A 21,307-nucleotide genomic window follows, 5' to 3' on the forward strand; every position below is an offset into this window, starting at 1 on the left:
CGTATCTCCGGTCGCTCTGTGGCCTAACATCATGGAGCTGGCGGCCTTGCTCTGGACTGACTTTGAGCCCCACCGCGGGGCCGTGGACTTACCATCCCTTGTCTGGATCGACGTTCCAACCGCGGCCTGCGGATTTCACCATCAAGGACCTCGCAGTCTCGGGTAGACACCGATGTTGGGAAGCTCCAGCCGCAGAAGGTTTCGACCAGCCCCAACCCAGGTACGATCACCCGGCACAGAGGAGCTGAGACCCCCCCCATGCAGGAGCTTGATCGCCCCAATGCAAAGAGCCCAAACGCCGCCGGCTACGGGAGCCAAGATCGTCCTGTCAACAGAAGGCTCAAGGCCCCCAACCGCAGGAGAACAAAGAAGGGAAGAGATTGAACTTTTTTCGCCTTCCATCACAGTGAGGAATATGGTGGATGTTTATGTTAAAATGTGTTTTGTGTGTTCTGTTGCTTTTAATTGGTATGACTATATGGCAAAACAATTCCTCGTATGTTGCAAAACATATTTGGCTAATAGAGTATGATTATGATTATGATTATGACATACCCAGGCCTCTTTCATTGCCAGGACTCACCAACAAGCACCAAGACCTGGTTAGGCTGGCGGTGAGGGAGCCCTCTCGGTCAGTGAGGGAGCCCTGCACCGTCGGAACCTCACTACCAGCACACACTGCCCTCAGGACGGCTGCTATGGAGGAGATGGTTGGCCGCCTCTTCGCATTGTGGATTTGCAAAGAGAGGCTGGAGAGGTTTGCAGGGGTCCCTGTCACGGTTTGTCCTGAACAGCTCCATCACAGAGGACTCTGTGATCTACGGACTGTTCCCCGGGATGCATTCAGAGACTGACATCGAGTGCTGCTGGAAGGTCATCAACTCGGTTAAAGACGCTCTTTGGTCTGCCCGAACCTTGTTGACCTCCCAGCAGAGTGAGATGTCTGTCAGGGAATGTTGCCGACTGGCCCGCTGCAGACTGCAGGAGTACATGCTGAGGGACGCACTGAAGCTTGGTGCAGCCAATGCCAAGGCTCTGTGGTGGAAGACCACCGTCTAGGGTCCTTCTGCTGCTGGACATGAGGGGCAGGGTGTGGTGGAGACACCCCTCAAAATAAGGGAAGGGAATCCACGCCAGTGGGCCACGAGAGTGGCAAGGATGCCGAGTATAATGATGTTTTTTAGAAACACTACCAAATAGCATGCTAATGAATGTACAGCATCTATAGCCGTGGAGAATGTGGGAGGGATTTTGCACAGTTCTTGTTTTGTACATATTTTTTATCCTGAATAAAGTTTATTTTGATGAAAATAACCATTGAGAGTACCTCCCAAAGCAGGAGTGAGTAGTCAGGGTGTGAGCGGACAGGGTGTGAGCAGATGGTGTGAGCGGACAGGTGTGAGCGGACAGGGTGTGAGCGGACAGGTGTGAGCGGACAGGTGTGAGCGGACAGGTGTGAGCGGACAGGTGTGAGCGGACAGGGTGTGAGCGGACAGGGTGTGAGCGGACAGGTGTGAGCGGACAGTTGTGAGCGGACAGGTGTGAGCGGACAGGTGTGAGCGGACAGGTGTGAGCGGACAGTGTGTGAGCGGACAGGGTGTGAGCGGACAGGGTGTGAGCGGACAGTGTGTGAGCGGACAGGTGTGAGCGGACAGGTGTGAGCGGACAGTGTGAGCGGACAGTGTGAGCGGACAGTGTGAGCGGACAAGGTGTGAGCGGACAAGGTGTGAGCGGACAAGGTGTGAGCGGACAAGGTGTGAGCGGACAAGGTGTGAGCGGACAAGGTGTGAGCAGACAAGGTGTGAGAAGACAAGGTGTGAGAAGACAGTGTGAGCAGACAGTGTGAGCAGACAGTGTGAGCAGAGTGTGAGCAGACAGTGTGAGCAGACAGTGTGAGCAGACAGTGTGAGCGGACAAGGTGTGAGCAGACAAGGTGTGAGAAGACAAGGTGTGAGAAGACAAGGTGTGAGCAGACAGTGTGAGCAGACAGTGTGAGCAGACAGTGTGAGCAGACAGTGTGAGCAGACAGTGTGAGCAGACAAGGTGTGAGCAGACAGGGTGTGAGCAGACAAGGTGTGAGCAGACAGGGTGTGAGCAGACAAGGTGTGGGCAGACAAGGTGTGAGCAGACAAGGTGTGAGCAGACAAGGTGTGAGCAGACAGGGTGTGAGCAGACAGGGTGTGAGCAGACAGGGTGTGAGCAGACAAGGTGTGAGCAGACAGGGTGTGAGCAGACAAGGTGTGAGCAGACAAGGTGTGAGCAGACAGGGTGTGAGGAGACAAGGTGTGAGCAGACAGGGTGTGAGCAGACAGGGTGTGAGCAGACAAGGTGTGAGCAGACAAAGTGTGAGCAGACAGGGTGTGAGCAGACAGGGTGTGAGCAGACAAGGTGTGAGCAGACAGGGTGTGAGCAGACAGGGTGTGAGCAGACAGGGTGTGAGCAGACAGGGTGTGAGCAGACAGGGTGTGAGCAGGGTGTGAGCAGATAGCATCTGTGCCTCTCATTCTGTTCTGCAGCTACAATTATCCTGGAGTCTTTAGTGAACAAAGATGTAATACTCTGGAGCAAAACTTCTATCTGCTGTCAGACCAAAGACACAGAAATAAAAATAGGTTTTCCTCCAGAGTATTACATGTGAAGAGAAAGGAAGAGTCTTCAGCAGAAGAAAGAGTCTAAAGAAAATATACCTCAATAATTCAAGGTTGTGAAGAATTGTGATCAGATAGATTACAGAACAAAGAACAGTAAAATAAAACGGGCCCTTCAGCCCACATGATGCCAAGAACTTTAGTTTAGTTTAGAGATACAGCTTGGAAACAGGCCCTTCTGCCCAATGAGTCCACGCTGACAAGTAATCACCAAAACTAGTTCCATCGTACACACTAGGGACAATTACAGAAGGTAATTAACCAACAAACTTGTACGTCTTTGGAAACATAGAAACATAGAAAATAGGTGGAGGCCATTTGGCCCTTCGAGCCAGCACCGCCATTCACTGTGAACATGGCTGATCATCCACAATGTGCCTTCCTTCTCCCCATATCCCTTGATTCCACTAGCCCCTAGATCTCTATCTAATTATCTTTTAAATTCATCCAGTGAATTGGTCTCTATTGTGTGGGAGGAAAGAGGAGCACCCGGAGAAAACCCACGCAGTCACGGGGAGAATGTGTAAACTCCGTACAGACAGCACCCGTAGTCAGGATTGAACCCGTGCCCTGTGGCATGAGGGTTTACCCTGCTAAGGTTACACTATGAATGAAAGCATTTTCATTTATATAACATGTCATTTATATTGCCTAAAACAAAGTGCTGGAGGAACTTAGCGGGTCAGGTAACATCTGTACATGAGATGTTTTGGGTTGGGACCCTTGTTCAGACTGGTCAAGATTCCAGTTTCTGCACTGTCTCATACCTCCATTTATTTATGATGTACAACAGTCAACCTATGTTAACAAGGTTGAGTGGGTGGTGAAGTGTGGACAAAGTGTGGGATGGTGCTCTAACACTCAGTCAGTTGGTATCACAAAAATGCTGGAGTAACTCAGTGGGTCAGACCCGCTGAGTTACTCCAGCATTTTGTGATACCTTCGATTTGTACCAGCATCTGCAGTTATTTTCCTACTCAGTGAGCTGGAGTCACCGGGACATGCCCCGGCCGCCCAGCAGAGGGCAATGTTGGCCACATGTTGACTGGACTTTGTGTGTAGGAAGGAACTGCAGATGCTGTTTATAGGAAGATAGACACAAAGTGCTAACTCAGCAGGTCAGGCAGCATCTCTGGAGAGATGGAAGAATGGGTGTGGTTGTGGTGACCCTCTCGCAGCTTCTGCATCCACTTTACTGTGTGCAGTTTTATGTGCGTTTTCTTCACATACATCACTTGTTCAACAAGGAACTGCAAAAAGGAGATGGGTGGCAGTCAGGAATGGAGTCAGAGTTTGGGTCACAGGTCAGGATTGTAGGCTGGAGTGGAATCAAAGGATATGGGGAAAAAGCAGGAACAGGGTACTGATTCCTGATGATCAGCCATGATCATATTGAATGGCAGTGCTGGCTCGAAGGGCCGAATGGCCTACTCCTGCACCTACTTTCTACGTTTCTATCAGGGAGATGGGGAAGTGTCCGCCTTCAGGGAGTCAGAGTCATAGAGTCATACAGCACAGTAACAGGCCCTTCAGCCCAACTTGGCCATGCCAACCAAGATGCCCATCAATGACAGTCCCATTGCCCACGTTTGATCCATATCCCTCTAACCTTCCCTATCCGTGTACCTGCACATGTCCCTTAAATGCTGTTCTTGCACCTGCTTCTGCCCCTCCCTCTGGCGGCTCATTCTACAACGTATGTACTACTCACTATGTGAAAGAGGGCAGATAGAGGGGTTTGGAGCGGTCATTGGCAAAGGGAGAGGGGCTCAGTAAAGTGCAAGAGGAGGGTGGGGAGATCTCTGTCAGTGGTCGTGGGTGTGTGACTGGACTGTGATCTCCTCGGGAACCAAAGTTGTGGAAGGATGAGTGTCCCGAGAGAATGCCGGCCAACAGGTCCATCAAACAGCCACACATGGCAACTCCACAGGCCCTTCAGCCCACCTAGTCTGCGCCGACCAGTGATTCCCGTACAGTAGCACTATCCTACACACTAGGTACGGGGAGAACGTACAAACTCCATACAGACAGCAGCCATAGTCAGGATCGAACCCGGAGCTCTGGCACTGTAAGGCAGCAACTCAACCGCTGATCACTGTTAATGGAGAGGCATGTCCACCCAGCGATCATGAGGATCACCCTACACCCCTGACATAAGTCATCCTTAACCTCGTGCTGAGAGGCAGTAATACTACAGCGAGAGATACAATGAAGCAGGCGAGCAGCAGGTGGGACAGGCGTGAGGGAAACATCTCAGTCCAGCCTGGGTGAAAAGAAGGCTTGGGGATGTGAGAATTACCATCTTTGTGCTCAACATTGTGGAGCTAAAATTGTTTAAATGTGTTCCATCACCAACAGAGATATATCATATTCAGAGGAGCATCTCTGGAGAAAAGGGATAGGTGATGTTTCGGGTCGATAGTTAGTGTGAATGCAGGGAAGGGGAGTTGAACCAAATGGCAGCTGCATTGCTCACACATTCTCAGTAAGGATACACTGAGAGCTTTCAACATCAATGGAAATGTCACAACAGGAAGTGGTAGCTCAAAAGCAGAACATTTAGTTTTATCTGAGGAGGAAGGAACTGCAGACGCTGGTTTCAACCGAAGAAAGACACAAAAAACTGGAGTAACTCAGCGGGACAGGCAGCATCTCTGGAGAGAAGGAATGGGTGACGTTTCGGGGCGAGACCTTCCTCAGACTGAAAGGAAAACAAGAGATATAGTAGATGATGTAGAGATAAAGAACAACGAATGAAAGACCTGAACCAACCTGATCTCCCAGTTGCTGGACACTTTAATTCTCCTTCCAATTCCTACACAGACCTTTCTGTCCTAGGTCTCTCCATTGTCAGAGTGTGGTGAAACACAAATTGGAGGAACAGCATCTCATATTGTGCTTGGGCAGCTTACAGCCCAGTGGTACGAATATTGATTTCTCTCACTTCGGGTAGGCCCGGCATTCCCTCTCTCTCTCTCTATCCCTCCCCCACCCAAGTCGCACCAGCTTCTCATTTTCACCCAACAAACACCTAACAATGGTCTGTTTCCTTTATCATCGTTACTTTTTTGCATATCTTTGAATCATTATTCTTTAGCTTTCTACATCATCGTCTATTTCTCTCGTTTCCCTTTCCCGTGACTTTCAGTCTGAAGAAGTGTCGTAACCCGAAACATCACCCATTCCTTCTCTTCAGAGATGCTGCCTGTTCCACTGAGTTGCTGCAGCTTTTTGTGACTATCTTAGTTTTATCTGAGGATATCAACGCCGAGCTCTAATCTGACGAGAGGTTTGTTTCTCCTGGTGATCTGCCTCAGCTTTCACTGGGTGAATGTGGTTCAGGCATGTTCAGCAGTGACTATCCCTCCATACCTGGGGGGGGCACACATGCACACAGAGGGCAGAGAGGATCAGAGCTGGCAATCGGGCCTGTCAGCCCCCATGTGTTGCCAGAAGTGCCCTTTTCATATCCCACATCCTCTTTACAAAGCAACGGTCCTGTTTGATCTTCCATCTTTCATTTTACAATTAGATTACAAGGCAGCACACTGTAAGTGGACACAGCGGAAAGGTTACAAAATGGAACATAGCACAGTGCAGCACAGGAACTGGCCCTTCGGCCCACAATGTCCATGCTGATCATGATGCCAAATTAAACTAATCTCATCTGCCTTCACATATTCTCCATCTGCCAAGTGCCTATTGAAAAACGTCTTCAATGCCACTGTCGTGTGACTTCATCACCACCCCGGCGTGATTTTCAGGACATCACTCTCCGTGTAAATATAACTTGCCCCACACATCCTCTTTAAACTATGCCCCTCTGACCTTAAAGCTCTGTCCTCAAGTCCTTGACATTTCCACACTGGGAGAAAGGTACTGACTGTCCACCCTATCCAGGCCTCTGATCATTTCATATACTTCTATTCAATATCCCTCCAACCTCCAAAACTCTAGAGAGCATAATCAATCCATCTCCCCCGACAGGTAACATCCTCTGACAGGTAACACCCTCTGACAGGTAACACCCTCTGACAGGTAACACCCTCTGACAGGTAACACCCTCTGACAGGTAACACCCTCTGACAGGTAACACCCTCTGACAGGTAACACCCTCTGACAGGTAACACCCTCTGACAGGTAACACCCTCTGACAGGTAACACCCTCTGACAGGTAACACCCTCTGACAGGTAACACCCTCTGGCATTTTGGTAAACCTTCTCTGCACCCTCTACAAAGCCGACACGTTTGTCCCTTAATGGGGGTAACCTGAAATACACGCGATACTCCAAATACAGCCTAACCAAAGTCCTATAAAGCTGCAACATGACTTCAAGGAACTGATATGGTGCCCCAACCAATGAAGGCCTTATTTACCATTCTATCTGCTTGTCAATATCAATAGTCGTTTATTTGTTACATACACATAAATGTGTAGTAAAGTGTAGCCACTTTCAGCGAGTTATGGACTTTAATACCAACATCCTGCTGTGTATAACTGCTGTTAAGGGTGTCTTGCCATTAATTTAGGATGAGAGGGGATCTTATTGAAACATATGATTATTAAAGGATTGGACACGCTGGAGACAGAAAACATGTTCCCGATGTTGGGGGAGTCCAGAACAAAGGGCCACAGTTTAAGAATAAGGGGTAGGCCATTTAGAACTGAGATGAGGAAAAACATTTTCACCCAGAGAGTTGTGAATCTGTGGTATTCTCTGCCTCAGAAGGCAGTGGAGGCCAATTCTCTGGATGCTTTCAAGAGAGAGTTAGACTGAACTCTTAAAGCTCAAGGGATATGGGGAGAAGGCAGGAACGGGGTACTGATTTTGGATGATCAGCCATGATCACAGTGAATGGCGGTGCTGGCTCGAAGGGCCGAATGGCCTACTCCGGCACCTATTGTCTATTAACTGTATACATTCGACCTTTCTTCGTGCAACACCTCACATTAATCTCCATCTGCTATTTCTCTGCCCATTCTTTAGTTGATCTACAGCTCACTGTTTACTTTAACAACTTTCCTCACTGTCCCAACTCCACCAATCATGCTGTTGTCTGCAAACCTGTTGGCCAACCCATCTACATCTATGTCCAAGTTCACCAGAAGCCACAGTTGATCAGAAGGTTGCTCACTTTAGATGTCAAGATGCAAATACGCACGCATAAAGTGGTGTGGCACAGAACTATTTACTGGAAGAAGCAGTGATGAAGGGGGTTGTATATTTTCACTGTGTTGTAGAGCACGGACGGCTAGATGTTCATAGCCACACTGTGTGAGTGTGTACTCCATCACTCCACCAGTGGTTCTACTCTCCAAGGGCTATTGCTTAAATGGGATGGAAACCAGCATCTGTAACTTGGACATAAAAGATCCTGAAGCTGGAGATTTCATGTGAGGCCATGGTCAGAGCAGAATAACTAATCATTTGTTCTATAGCAGTGGGAGTGGGGGAGCAGGGGGGGCGGGGAATCTGCACATTTCAATTAAACAGATTCCTATTGCAAAGATATTCCATTGGCTGTAAAGCACAATGAGACATGAATCGTGGCGTAGAACAGAATAGCAGGTGGCCATTTGGTGCTATTCATTGACTATAGCTCTGCCTTCAACACGGTCATCCCCACCAAGCTCATCACCAAACTTCACCAGCTAGGCCTCAGCTCGTCGTTATGCGACTGGATCCTGGACTTCCTGCTGGAGCGACCGCAGGCAGTGAGAATGGGCCCGCACCTCTCCTCCACTATCACCCTGAGTACCGGCACACCACAGGGCTGTGTTCTGAGCCCCATGCTCTACTCCCTCTTCACACACGACTGTGTTCCTGCATTCGACACCAACACCATTGTCAAATTTGCAGACGACACAACTGTGATCGGGCTGATCACCAACGGTGATGAAACAAACTATAGAGCGGAGGTGCAGAACCTGGCGGACTGGTGCTCTGATAACAACCTGTCCCTAAATACCACCAAGACTAAGGAGCTGATCATCAACTTCCGTAGGTCACATAACGGGGAATATGCCCCGATCTTTATCAACGGGGACAGTGTGGAGAGAGTGTCCAGCTTCAAGTTTCTGGGCACTCACATTTCGGAGGACCTAACATGGTCCAATAACACTGCTACACTAGTCAAGATGACACAGCAACGACTGTTCTACCTAAGAACACTGAAGAAGTCTGGTCTACCCCAACAGCTGCTGACGACATTCTACCGCTGCACCATAGAGAGCATCCTAACACATGGCATCCCTGTGTGGTACCTCAGCTGCACGGAGGCAGAAAGGAAAGCTCTTCAGCGGGTAGTCCATAGAGCTCAGAGGACCGTCGGAACACAGCTACGAGCCTTGGAGGGCATCTACAACACACGATGCCTCAGAAAAGCCACCAGCATCCACAAAGACTCTTCACACCCCTGCAACAGTCTGTTCGAACTCCTTCCATCGGGCAGACGATACAAGGCCTTCTACGCCCGCACCTCCAGACTCAGGAACAGCTTCATCCCCAGGGCCATAGCTGCTATGAACCGGTCCTGCTGAGCCGGATGGTCACATCGCACAGTGAACCGGCACAGATCTACTTGCACTTTATTCTGTCTTAAAACTGTTACAATTTGTTTCACTGGGTTGTTGTTGTTTAAATTAATCCTGACTAGCTAATTAAATTATTGCATCGTATGGGAGGCGCATTCCCAATCTCGTTGTACCCCTGTACAATGACAATAAAGATATATTGTATTGTATTGTATTGTATTTGGTCAGTTTTGGCTCCTTTTAAGAGCATTCTACTTAATCCCACCTGCCAGCTCTTTCCCCAGGTCTCTGCCACTGGCTCCTCGTTCAGTCAGAAGGAATGGCCATGAGTGTGGACTGCCCATTGTTCAGGGAATGATGGGCTGGTAGAGACACCAGCCTAAACAAAGTGCTGGAGTAAGTTAGCCAGTCAGGGGGCATCTCTGGAGAACATGGATAGGTGATGTTTTGGGTCGGGACACTCTTCAGTCTTCAGTCTGAAGAAGGGTCCAGACCCGAACATCACCTATCCATGTTCTCCAGAGATGGTGCCTGACCTGTTGAGTTACTCCAGCACCTTGTGGCTTCCCATGATAAATTATCTGCCTACTTAGTTGAACATTAACAACCGCTTTGATCTATTCAAAGAGGCAGTACAGGAAGGTGAGGTATTGATGTAATTCAACACCAAAACAACATCGCATTCATACAAGTACAACGGTTGATGTTAGTTTATGGGCTGTCACACACCCATGTGGTTTGGAATATTAGCAGTCGTCAATGGTAGAGTAAAATTAAACATGCTGGCAGAGCTCTCTCATTGCATCCTCCTGAAGTCACGATCTGTGTACAGGAAGCACCCTCACAGAGCACATGTGCCATTTTAAATGTGACTGTTTTCACAATCAGATATAACGTGTAAGCAGGCGAGAATTCCAGCTTGTGCCCACTGACTGGGCACTGACTGCCCACTGACCGGGCACTGACTGTCCACTGACCGGGCACTGACTGCCCACTGACTGTCCACTGACTGCCCACTGACCGGGCACTAACTGCCCACTGACTGCCCACTGTCTGCCCACGGACCGGGCACTGACTGCCCACTGACTGGGCACTGTCCGGGCACTGACTGTCCACTGACCAGGCATTGTCCGGGCACTGACTGTCCACTGACCGGGCACTAACTGCCCACTGACCGGGCACTGTCCGGGCATTGTCCGGGCACTAACTGCCCACTGACCGGGCACTGACTGCCCACTGACCGGGCACTGTCCGGGCACTAACTGCCCACTGACCGACACGTGGGCACTGACTGACACCGCGCACTGACTGCCCACTGACCGGGCACTGACTGGGTACTAACTGCCCACTGACCGGGCACTGTCCAGGCATTGTCTGGGCACTGACCGGGCATTGCCTGGGCACTGACTGCCCACTGACTGGGCACTGACTGCCCACTGACCGGGCACTGTCTGGGCACTGACTGCCCACTGACCGACACCGGGCATTGACTGACACCGGGCACTGACTGCCCACTGACTGCCCACTGACCGGGCACTGACCGGGCACTAACTGCCCACTGACCGGGCACTGACCGGGCATTAAATGCCCACTGAATGGGCACTAACCAGGCACTGACTGCCCACTGACCGGGCACTGACTGACACTGACCAGGCACTGACCGGGGACTGACCGGGCACTGTCTGCCCACTGACCGGGCACTGACTGCCCACTGACTGAGCACTGACCGGGCACTAACTGCCCACTGACCGGGCACTGACCGGGCATTAAATGCCCACTGACTGGGCACTAACCAGGCACTGACTGCCCACTGACCGGGGACTGACCGAGCACTGACCGGGGACTGACCGGGCACTGACTGCCCACTGACCGGGCACTGAGCGACACCGGGCCCATACACTCTCCGACAGGGGGACCCGTGCACCCTGACACACAGCCCCACGCAGACTGGGGCCCTGGGCTCTCCCTGACAGAGGCCCTGTGTACACCCCAACACATAGTCCCATGTACAGTACACCCCTACACTGGCCCTGTATACACCCCAACACTGGCCCAGTGTACACCCGGACACTGGCCCGATGTACACCTCAACACTGGCTCCGTGTACACCCCAACACTGGCCCCATGTACACCCCAACACTGGCCCCATGTACACCCCAACACTGGCCCCATGTACACCCCAACACAGGCCCCGTTTACACCCCAACACTGGTCCTGTGTACAGCCGACGCACGGACACATGCACACTCCATATACAACCCCGTGCACACCCCTACAGGGGGCCCCATATACAGCCCTGTATACACCCTGTGTACACTCCAACACACAGCCTCCTACCTCTTTGAAGTTCTCGAAGGCTGCCAGGATGATGTCGTGGCCGCCCCGCACCAGGCACACGGCAGCCAACAGCTCCAGAACCAGCGCCTTCGTCCTGCAGGGAAGGTGCAAAACATGTCACATCACACCGGCACACTGCACAGCATACACTGCACACTGCACATTGCACCGTTCACACTGCACCGTGCATACTGCACAGCGCACATCGCGCACTCAGTGCACAGCGCACACTGCACACACTGCACAGTGCACACTGCACACAGTGCACACTGCACACTGCACAGCGCACACTGCACACACTGCACAGTGCACACCGCGCACTCAGTGCACACTGCACAGTGCACACTGCACAGCGCACACACTGCACAGCGCACACCGCGCACTCAGTGCACACTGCACAGCGCACACTGCACAGCGCACACCGCACACTGCACAGCGCACACTGCACAGCGCACACTGCACAGCGCACACTGCACACACTGCACAGCACACACTGCACAATGCAAACTGCACAGCATACACTGCACACTGCACAACGCACACTGCACAGCGCACACTGCACAACGCACACTGCACACTGCACAGCGCACACTGCACAACGCACTGCACAGCGCACACTGCACACTGCACACACTGCACACTACACGCCACACACGCATTATAACATGCACGAACAGAGGTGACATGAAACAACCCCAAAGATAGTCATGTTGTAGGCAAAGTGGGACAGGTAATATAACAAGCAGGAACAGAGTTGTTCAAAAACTTTCCCAAAGATAGTCACTCATTGTTGGCAAAGAGGGCCTTTCCTGCCTACCTCCCAGCTGTTGCTGCCTGCTAGATGCCAATGGGCCTCTTGCCCGGACTGGTACAGTGTGTGGCGTGAAGGCACCACATCACTAACTGAAAACACGGACATTTTCACTCAGATTGTGTTAACCCTCATTGCTGGATAATCCGGGATTGGCTAATTGCAATTAATTTAGAAACATAGAAAATAGGTGCAAGAAGAGGCCATTCGGCCCTTCGAGCCAGTACCGCCATTCATTGTGATCATGGCTGATCATCTACAATCAGTAACCCGTGCCTGCCTTCTCCCCATTCCCCTTGATTCCACTAGCCCCTAGATTGGTAATTGTTTGCAGTTATATCAATAACCAGGAGGAGGGAAGTTAATGTCACGTTTGCTGATGTGAAAATAGATACAAAGCAGGCTACAATGACGACATTATGCTTTTTGCCATGGTATATAGACAGACTGAGAGACTTTTGGGCAAAAACCTGGCAAAAGGAGTTTAATGTGGGGGAATGTGAGGTCGTGCACTTTCATGCAAGGAGTCACAAGGCAGAGAAAGAGACCACAAATGAGTAACTCAGGAGGATCCAGTTATTCTCATACATGATCCACCAAACGTTAGCAGGGAGGTCCAACAAATATCTGTTGGCCTTTATTGTGCAGGGTTCAGTTTAGAGATACAGATGAGAGGCTGGACCGCTTCCTGCCATGTCTGGGTGGTCTAACAAGAGAGGCTCGACAGCATCCTGGCATGTCAGCGTGGTCTAACAAGAGAGGCTCGACAGTTTGGGTCATATTTCCTGAAGTTCAGAAAAATAAGGTGTCCTTATTCAAAGACACAAGATCCTAAGAAGGTGTTTTCATAAGTGACAGAGTCACAAACAAGGAGACCAAAACTACAACATAAATGTAAAACGTCCTCTCTCAGAGGGTGGTGACGTGGGTGTCATGGCCGAAAGTGGATCAGAGCTGGGAGCTGAACATCCAGGTATACACATCCTATCAAGCAGACGGACAGATGGGCAGAGGGGGTGGCTCTGTTGGTAAGGAATGAAATCCAATCCTTAGCAAGAAACAACATAGAATCAGAAGATGTACAATCCTTGTGGGTTGAGCTAAGAAACTGTAAGGATAAAAAAAACGTGAGTTATATACGGGCCTCCGAATAGTCATGAAGATGTCGGGTGCAAATTACATCAGGAAATAAAACCAGCATGTAAGAAAGGGAATGTTACAGTGGTCATGGGGGGGTTCAATATGCAGGTAGACTGGGAGAATCAGGTTGGTGCTGAATGCTTAGAGCAGGAATTTGTAGCGTGCCTCTGAGATGGCTTCTTAAAGCAGCTCATGGTCGAGCCCACTCGGGAAAAGGTAATTGTGGATTTGGTGTTGTGTAAAGAAACCAGACTTGATTAGGGAGCCTCGAGGAGTCAGTGATCTTCATATGATAGAATTCAACCTGTAGTTTGAGAGGGAGAAGCAGAAATCGTATGTATTTGTATTCAGATGTTGTCTTTTCTTTGACTGGATAGTACGTAAACAAAAATATTTTTACTGTACCTCAGTACATGTGAAATTAATGAGCTAAACTATTACTGTTGAGTAAATGTAACTACAGAGGCATAAGGGAGGAACTGGCTAAGGTTGATGGAAAAGGACCATAGCAGAAATGACAGTGGAGCAGGAGTTTGTGGGAGTAATCTGGAAGACGCAGGACCTTTTAATCCTGAAGAGGAAGAAACATTCTAAGGGGAGATTGAGGGCAACAGTGGCACGGAAAGGCAAAGATTAGTGGGAAGCTAGAGGATTGGGATGCTTTTAAAACCAACAGAAGATAATTAAAAAAACAATAAGGGAGGTAATGATTAAATATGAAGGTAAGCTACAAAAGAGGATACCAAAAGTGTTTACAGATATATAAAGAGTGAAAGAGAGGCAAGAGTGGACATTGGACTGCTGGAAAATGAGATTGGAGAATTAGTAATGTGAATAAAGAAATGGTGGATGAATGTAATGTTTTTTGCATCAGTCTTCACAGTGGAAACACAAGCAATGTACCAGAGCAGGGGGCAGAGGTGAGTGCAGTCACTATTACTGAGGAGAAGATGTTTGGGAAGCTGAATTTTCTGAAGGTGGATAAGTCACCTGGACCAGATGGATCCCAGGGTTATGAAAGAGGTAGTTGTAGAGATTGTAGAGGCATTAATAGTGATCTTTCAAGAATCACTAGAGTCAGGAATAGTTCTAGAGGACTGGAAAATCGCAATGTAACTCCACTGTTTAAGAAGGGAGCAAGGCAAAATAAATGAAATTATAGGCCAGTTAGTTGGTAAATGTTCAGAGTCCATTACTAAGGGAGAGGTTTTGGGGTACTTGGAAGCACGGGATAAAATAGGCCAAAGTCAGCGTGGTGTTGTTAAGGGAAGATCTTGCCTGGAAAATCTGTTGGGAGTTTTTTGAAGAGGTAACAAACAGGATAGTCAATGATGTTGGTTGCTTAGATTTTCAGAGGGCCTTTGATGAGATGCCACACGTGAGGCCGTTGAGCAGGCTCCAGAGCAAGTTTACAAGAATGATCCCGGGGATGATTGGGTTAACATACAAGGTGCGTTTGAAGGCTCTGGGCCTGTACTTACTGGAGTTTAGAAGGATGAAACCTACCAAATAATGAAAGGTCTGGATAGGACGGACCTGGAAAGGCTTGTCACGGGAGACCTGGGATTGGTCAAAGCCCAGAACTGAGAGACCTGGGATTGGTCACATCCTTGAGCTAGGACACCTGGGATTAGTTAGGTCCTAGATCTGGAAGACATGGTATGGGGTGATATTTAGCTCCAGTACCACTGATGCTGACTTCTTACCTTGCATTCTTATTGTTCAGACTGAGGGTGATCTCATTCACACATTGTTCATGTTCCATCACCAAGGTGAAACCAGACTAGAAAATAAACCAAACACAGACAACAGTGACCATGAGCATTGAGGAACATTAAAATGTTGGTTATTAAAAGCAGCTGATCCTTCTAATGCTAAGCAAGTCAACCAGTTCACATTAGTAGTCCTACAAGCAAGGAATCTCAAAAACAGCTTGGGGTGGATGCACTTGGTCACTCTAAATTGCACTTTGACATCACTGAGCCAAGGGTGACATCGCAGTTGTTCATGGGTGTTTTAGATGTTCAATATCTTTCCATTTTCGGAGGTGGAGGAATGGGATAATGTACATGTGCTCATTTACTAAGGCTTGGACATTAGTCCTTGGCTCATTTCTCATATGACCAACTGTGGAAGTCCTGAGGCTTATCTAGAGTTATGGCCACAGGCCAGCAGTCGTGTTGTCTCCAGAGGTAACTCAGTGTGGAGGCAACATGGCAATGGGTAGAGCTGCTGCCTCACAACGCTGAACACATAGGATTGATCCTGACCTCTAGTGCAGTCTGCATGGAGTTTGCATGTTCTCCGTCACCATGTGGATATCCTCCAGATGCTCTAGTTGCCACCCACATCCCAAAGATGTGTGGGTTTGTAGGTTAATTGGCCTCTGTAAATTACCCTTACTGTATAGAGAGTGGATGTGAAAGTGGGATAGCATAGAACTAGTGTAAACTGGTATTCGGCAAAGATTTAATGGGCTGAAGGGCCTGTTTCCATGCTGTACCTTTCAATCAGTTAATTAAAGCTCAACCCTGGTCTGATGGGCTAATCTGAATTTGGTTGTCCATCATCCAGAGGGTCTTGGCAAGGGTTACGAACACTCTTGCTCCCCTGAGCTCCTTGTTGAGATCACAAAGAGAGATTACTGTTCATGGCTGCCCCCTGTCCTGGTCACCGAGGAAACGCAGGGGCTCCAGAAACACATCTCCCAATTTCCCATTGGAATCAGGAACCCAGAGTTGAATTGTTCACCGGCAAACGGAATGGGCTTCATAAAGGGAAAACAGCCATCCCTCCTCCAAACAGCAAGACTAATGTCATCACAACTCACACTATAGGAAGTGGTGAGATACTTGAAAGCACAGGAAGAGACCTTTGCTCCACATCTCACAATGGAAACTGGAAGGCTCAGGAGATGTATGAACTAATGACCACAAATGCAAATGAAGAAGGGTCTCAACCCGAAACGTCACCCATTCCTTCTCTCCACAGATGCTGCCTGAGTTACTCCAGCATTTTGTGTCTGCCTTAGGTACCACAAATGCAACTCATTCTTGGACAGGGAAGTTGTAGCAATACTCAAACCAAAAGAAACAACTGTGCAGAAACCTGAAAGGCCGAGATTCAACAGAAAACCCCTGAGTTAAAAGAAAGATACCAAGAGGCCATATGTCGCCTGAAAAACCGCAAGGCCTTGGGATGTAGCCATGTTGGTTCCAAAGGTTGGTGGGGAAAAACAGCAAGGTCAAATTCAGAGCCTCATTCTCTCCTATTTGGGAGGAGGAGAATGTGGAGACCTCAGGTGCCGTAATCAAGAACGCCTTGAAGAAAGGAGACAAAGATAATTGAGATAACGAGAGAGAGATGTCCCTGCTGTCTGCCAAAGGGAACATCATCTCAAGACTCCTCTTCAACCACAATCTCCCACCCAACCCTAGTGTCAGAGGATAGACACAATGTGCTGGAGCAACTCAGCGGGTCAGGCAACATCTCTGGAGAAAAGGAGCAGGAGATGTTTCAGGTCAAGACCCTTCTTCAGACTCAAAGATAGAGAAGGCCAGAACAAAACAGGCCGGCAACAGATGAGCTAAGGAAGTGTGGAGTCCATAATGGCCCATTGTTGGCTGAGGAAGATGTGCTGGAACTCTCCTGAATTGTGATCTGGATCTGTTCATCTGAGGACACAATGGAGCTGGTCTTCAACACGTGACAGCTTTAGGAGAAATGCAGGAAGCAACACTAACCACTATGCACATTGACTTCTGGCCCCTCTAAACCCTTTGGCCATGTCAATCAAGAAAAATTCTTCACAAATGTAACTGCCTGGGGAAGCTAATCTCTATTTTACACATGCAAATTAACTTTAAACAAGTCCATAATAGTTTTAATTTAGTTTAGTTGAAGGATGCAACCAAGTCCACGCTGACTTCCGATCACTCGTTCACATTAGTTTCATGTTATCCCATTTTCACATCCACTCCCTTCACATGAGAGGCAATTTACAGAGGACAATTAATCTACAAACCCGCACGTTTTCATCATCCCCACGGTAAGGGTCGGTATCTTCCCTAACCAAACCCCCTGGGTGGACAGGTCTATTCGCGTGGCCTTGAATGCTCGCACCGCTGCTTACAACTCTGGCCTGGCATCCGGCAACATGGACGACTACAAGGGAGAGTCCTACCGGCTGCGAAAGGCAGTGAAGGATGCAAAAAGGAGATACCGGGACAAGATGGAGTCACAGATGGAGCAGCAGGACACCAGGCGCCTTTGGCAGGGGCTACGGACAATAACTAGCTACAGGTCCAGCACCCCCTCAACCGGAAGTGCCGGCTCCTCCTTAGCTGATGACCTGAACTCTTTTTATGCACGGTTTGAGATGGGTAACACCACCAGCTCGCCGTCTACAAACAGCACCGAGGGGGCGCTGGCTAGCAAGGCTGGAGGGGGATCCACCGTCGGGGATGTGCACACATTCTCGGTGTCCGAGCATGAGGTGAGGTGGGCTCTGACGCGTGTGAACACGAGGAAAGCTGGAGGCCCAGATGGTATATCTGGGCGATTACTAAAGTCTTGTGCTACTCAGCTTGCTCCAGTGCTCACCACAATATTCAACCTCTCCTTGGCCAAGTCCGTGGTCCCTGCATGCTTCAAAAGATCCATCATTGTACCGGTGCCAAAGAATGCCTCTCCAGTTTGTTTAAATGACTACCGACCGGTGGCCCTCACCTCGGTTGTCATGAAATGCTTTGAGAGGCTAGTCAAGAAGCACATCTGTGCCCTCCTTCCTCGCAACATGGACCCACTACAGTTCGCATACCGTCCGAACAGGTCCACGGATGATGCGGTCTCCCAGGTTCTACACACCGCTCTCTCTCATCTGGACAGCCAGGGGGGCTATGTGAGGATGCTGTTCATTGACTTTAGTTCAGCATTCAACACAATAGTCCCCAGCAGACTGGTTGAGAAGCTGCTGGAACTGGGGCTTAGCACCCCTCTGTGTGCCTGGGTCCTGGACTTTCTCACTGCCAGGCCCCAAGTGGTCAGGATGGGGGAACACACACCTGGCTCCCTCACCCTGAACATAGGATCCCCCCAGGGTTGCGTCCTTAGCCCCCTACTGTACTCCCTGTACACACATGACTGTGGGGCCAGGTTCTGCTCAAACTCCATCATCAAGTTTGCTGATGACACTGTGGTGGTGGGCCGGATCTCCAACAACGATGAGAAGGCCTACTCTACCGGGAGGGGGTGGCTGATCTGGCACTCTGGTGTCGGGACAATAGCCTCCTCTTGAATGTCACTAAAACGAAGGAGCTGATTGTGGACTTCAGAAGGGCTAAACATCCAAGGACGTACATGCCACTGGAGATAAATGGGTCTATTGTGGATAGGGTGAGCAGTTTTAAATACTTGGGAGTCCACATCACAGAGGATCTGACATGGGCAACGCACATTGCCGCACTGGTGGGTAAGGCAAAGCAGCGCCTTTACCACCTTAGACAGCTGAGGAAATTCATAGTGTCTCTGAGGATCCTTCATTGCTTCTACTCTGGGGCTGTAGAGAGCATCCTGTCCGGCAACATTACAGTCTGGTTTGGGAACAGCTCTGCCCAGGACAGGATGGCCCTGCAGAGAGTAGTGCGTTCGGCAGAACGCACCATGGGAACTACACTCGTCCCCCTGCAGGACCTATACATCAGGAGGTGCAGATCCAGAGCAAGCAAGATTATGAGGGACCCCTGCCATCCCAGTAACGGACTGTTCCAGGTGCTATGGTCAGGCAAACGCCTCCGCTGTCACGCTGTGAAAACAGAGAGGATGAGACGGAGTTTCTTCCCACAGGCCATCAGGACTGTCAACTTTTATAACTCCAGAGACTACATTTTTGTCTACACTATAGTAACTTATTAACTTTATTTATATGCTGTAACTGTAATTCTTTTTTGTGCACAATCCGCAGGCATTGCCACTTTCATTTCACTGCACATCGTGTATGTGTATGTGACAAATAAACTTGACTTGACTTGACTTTGGAGTGTGGGAGGAAACTGGAGGAATTCTACATGGTCAGAGGGAAAACTAATAAACTCAGTTTTAGTGCAGATTGGTTCATCATCATCCCAACATGATTTCCTTACGTCATGCTGGGATGGATTATATTACAGACCACACAGGACACTGAATGCCCCACATGGGCTCCATTTGAGAACCAAAGTCACTCAACCTTCCAGCTTTCATACTTAGTCAACATTTGCAGATCCACAACTGGGGACGACTTACCTATCGTCATCTGCTCGGTCACAGAAGCTTTCAAGAGGTAGGCCTTATAACTAAGCTGTAAACAAAGCAAAGATGCCTTCCGAAGGGACTGTTTCTATCCTGTATCTTTCAATCAAACATTTAAAGGTGGAGAGATTACCAGCGGGGCCTGAATAAATGATTCAGGGATGTTCTCATATCTTCCTTGAAGAAGTGCAATATCTCCAGTGCCTAAACCGCAGAAGTGCACCTCATAATAAACCAGCCACCAGCCCGTTCTCATGGAAAACCACCGCCCACATCACCTGTGGGCCCACTTTTACAACCAACGGAAAAGGCCTTTGATGATACAAGCCATCTGAAGGCTCACAGGCTTGTGGTGAGGCCTTAGTTTCCAGTCACTGCTCACGGCCCAACCGCCTCACATAACAGCGGCCACAGTGACCCTGGGAGGACCAGTAACCCTGCAGGTCTGGAGGACCAGTGACCCTGCAACTGGAGGACCAGTGACCCTGGGACTAAAGGACAAGTCACCTTGGAGGTCTGGAGGGCCAGTGACGCTGGGACTGGAGGACCAATGACGCTGGGACTGGAGGACCAGTCACCCTGGGACTGGAGGACCAGTCACCCTGGGACTGGAGGACCAGTGATGCTGGGACTGGAGGACCAGTGACTGGAGGACCAGTCACCCTGGGACTGGAGGACCAGTGACGCTGGGACTGGACCAGTCACCCTGGGACTGGAGGTCCACTGATGTTGGGGACTTGAGGACAAGTCACCTTGGAGGTCTGGAGGACCACTGACACTGGGACTGGAGGACCAGCGACCCTGGGACTGGAGGACCAGTCACCCTGGGACTGGAGGACCACTGACACTGGGGACTGAAGGCCCACTGACACTGGGAGGGCTATGAGAAGTTCCGAATAATGAAAAGTGCAACCATGAGAATCGTCTTGGCGGACAAACTGAGGTGAGGGCTTTGTCCAGTGTCTCTCATCCATACAGCATCAGGGATCACTGCATTCATAACAGAAAGTCAAGTGTACTGTGTTGACTTACAGTAAGATGAGGGACAGAAGTGCTGACCTTGCCAGAGAGCTTGGGGCCAGCTCATGTTACGCTAGGTCACACTAGGTTACTGAAGTTACACTAAATCACAGGTTCACATATACAAGTTAAGCCTGCCTAGCCTTCACTAAGCAAAAAGGATTTGCACAGGGAATTGTTTATAAATCGCATCAAGGGAGTTGATGAGAACTAGACACTGCTCGGCAGGTGCATTCTGTAAACTGGGCCTGGTAGCTCTCCCTCACCTGATAGTTCATGATGGCACGGAGACACATGATGCAGACGTGGACATCGTCCTTCTGGCTGACAAGCCGGGAGTTCCGCAGAGCTTTCCTGCTGTGTGTGTTGTGCCTGTGACGAACACAGTGGGCAGAGGTTACCATCATTGTGCCTTGGCCAGGCCGCTCCGCTCACCAGTAGCCTGGGGAAGTAGTACAGTGAGTGTCACGCGCTCAGCCCCATGGCCTGCCCCAGTGGCTCATCAACACACACAGTGCAGAGCTGTG

General features: G+C 49.7%; 1 protein-coding gene across 8 annotated transcripts in view; it reads right to left on the reverse strand.

Annotated features, from left to right (window-relative positions):
* Nucleotides 1-21,307, reverse strand: part of LOC144607793 (formin-like protein 1) — a 324,601-nt gene that overhangs the window by 100,477 nt on the left and 202,817 nt on the right. For 7 of the 8 annotated variants that reach the window (XR_013549141.1, XM_078424874.1, XM_078424872.1 and 4 more), the window contains 3 exons: nt 21,047-21,152; nt 15,179-15,255; nt 11,522-11,615 (listed from right to left, as the gene is read on the reverse strand). Coding sequence is in view for 7 of the 8 variants with exons in the window: in XM_078424874.1 (XP_078281000.1) it covers nt 11,522-11,615; nt 15,179-15,255; nt 21,047-21,152 (277 nt within the window). In the remaining variant the exon portion in view is untranslated. The remainder of the gene's footprint in view (nt 1-11,521; nt 11,616-15,178; nt 15,256-21,046; nt 21,153-21,307) is intronic. The other variant, XM_078424871.1, reaches the window with a different exon arrangement.

The sequence above is a fragment of the Rhinoraja longicauda genome, chromosome 29 (genome assembly GCF_053455715.1).
Source record: "Rhinoraja longicauda isolate Sanriku21f chromosome 29, sRhiLon1.1, whole genome shotgun sequence".
Lineage (NCBI taxonomy): Eukaryota > Metazoa > Chordata > Chondrichthyes > Rajiformes > Arhynchobatidae > Rhinoraja > Rhinoraja longicauda.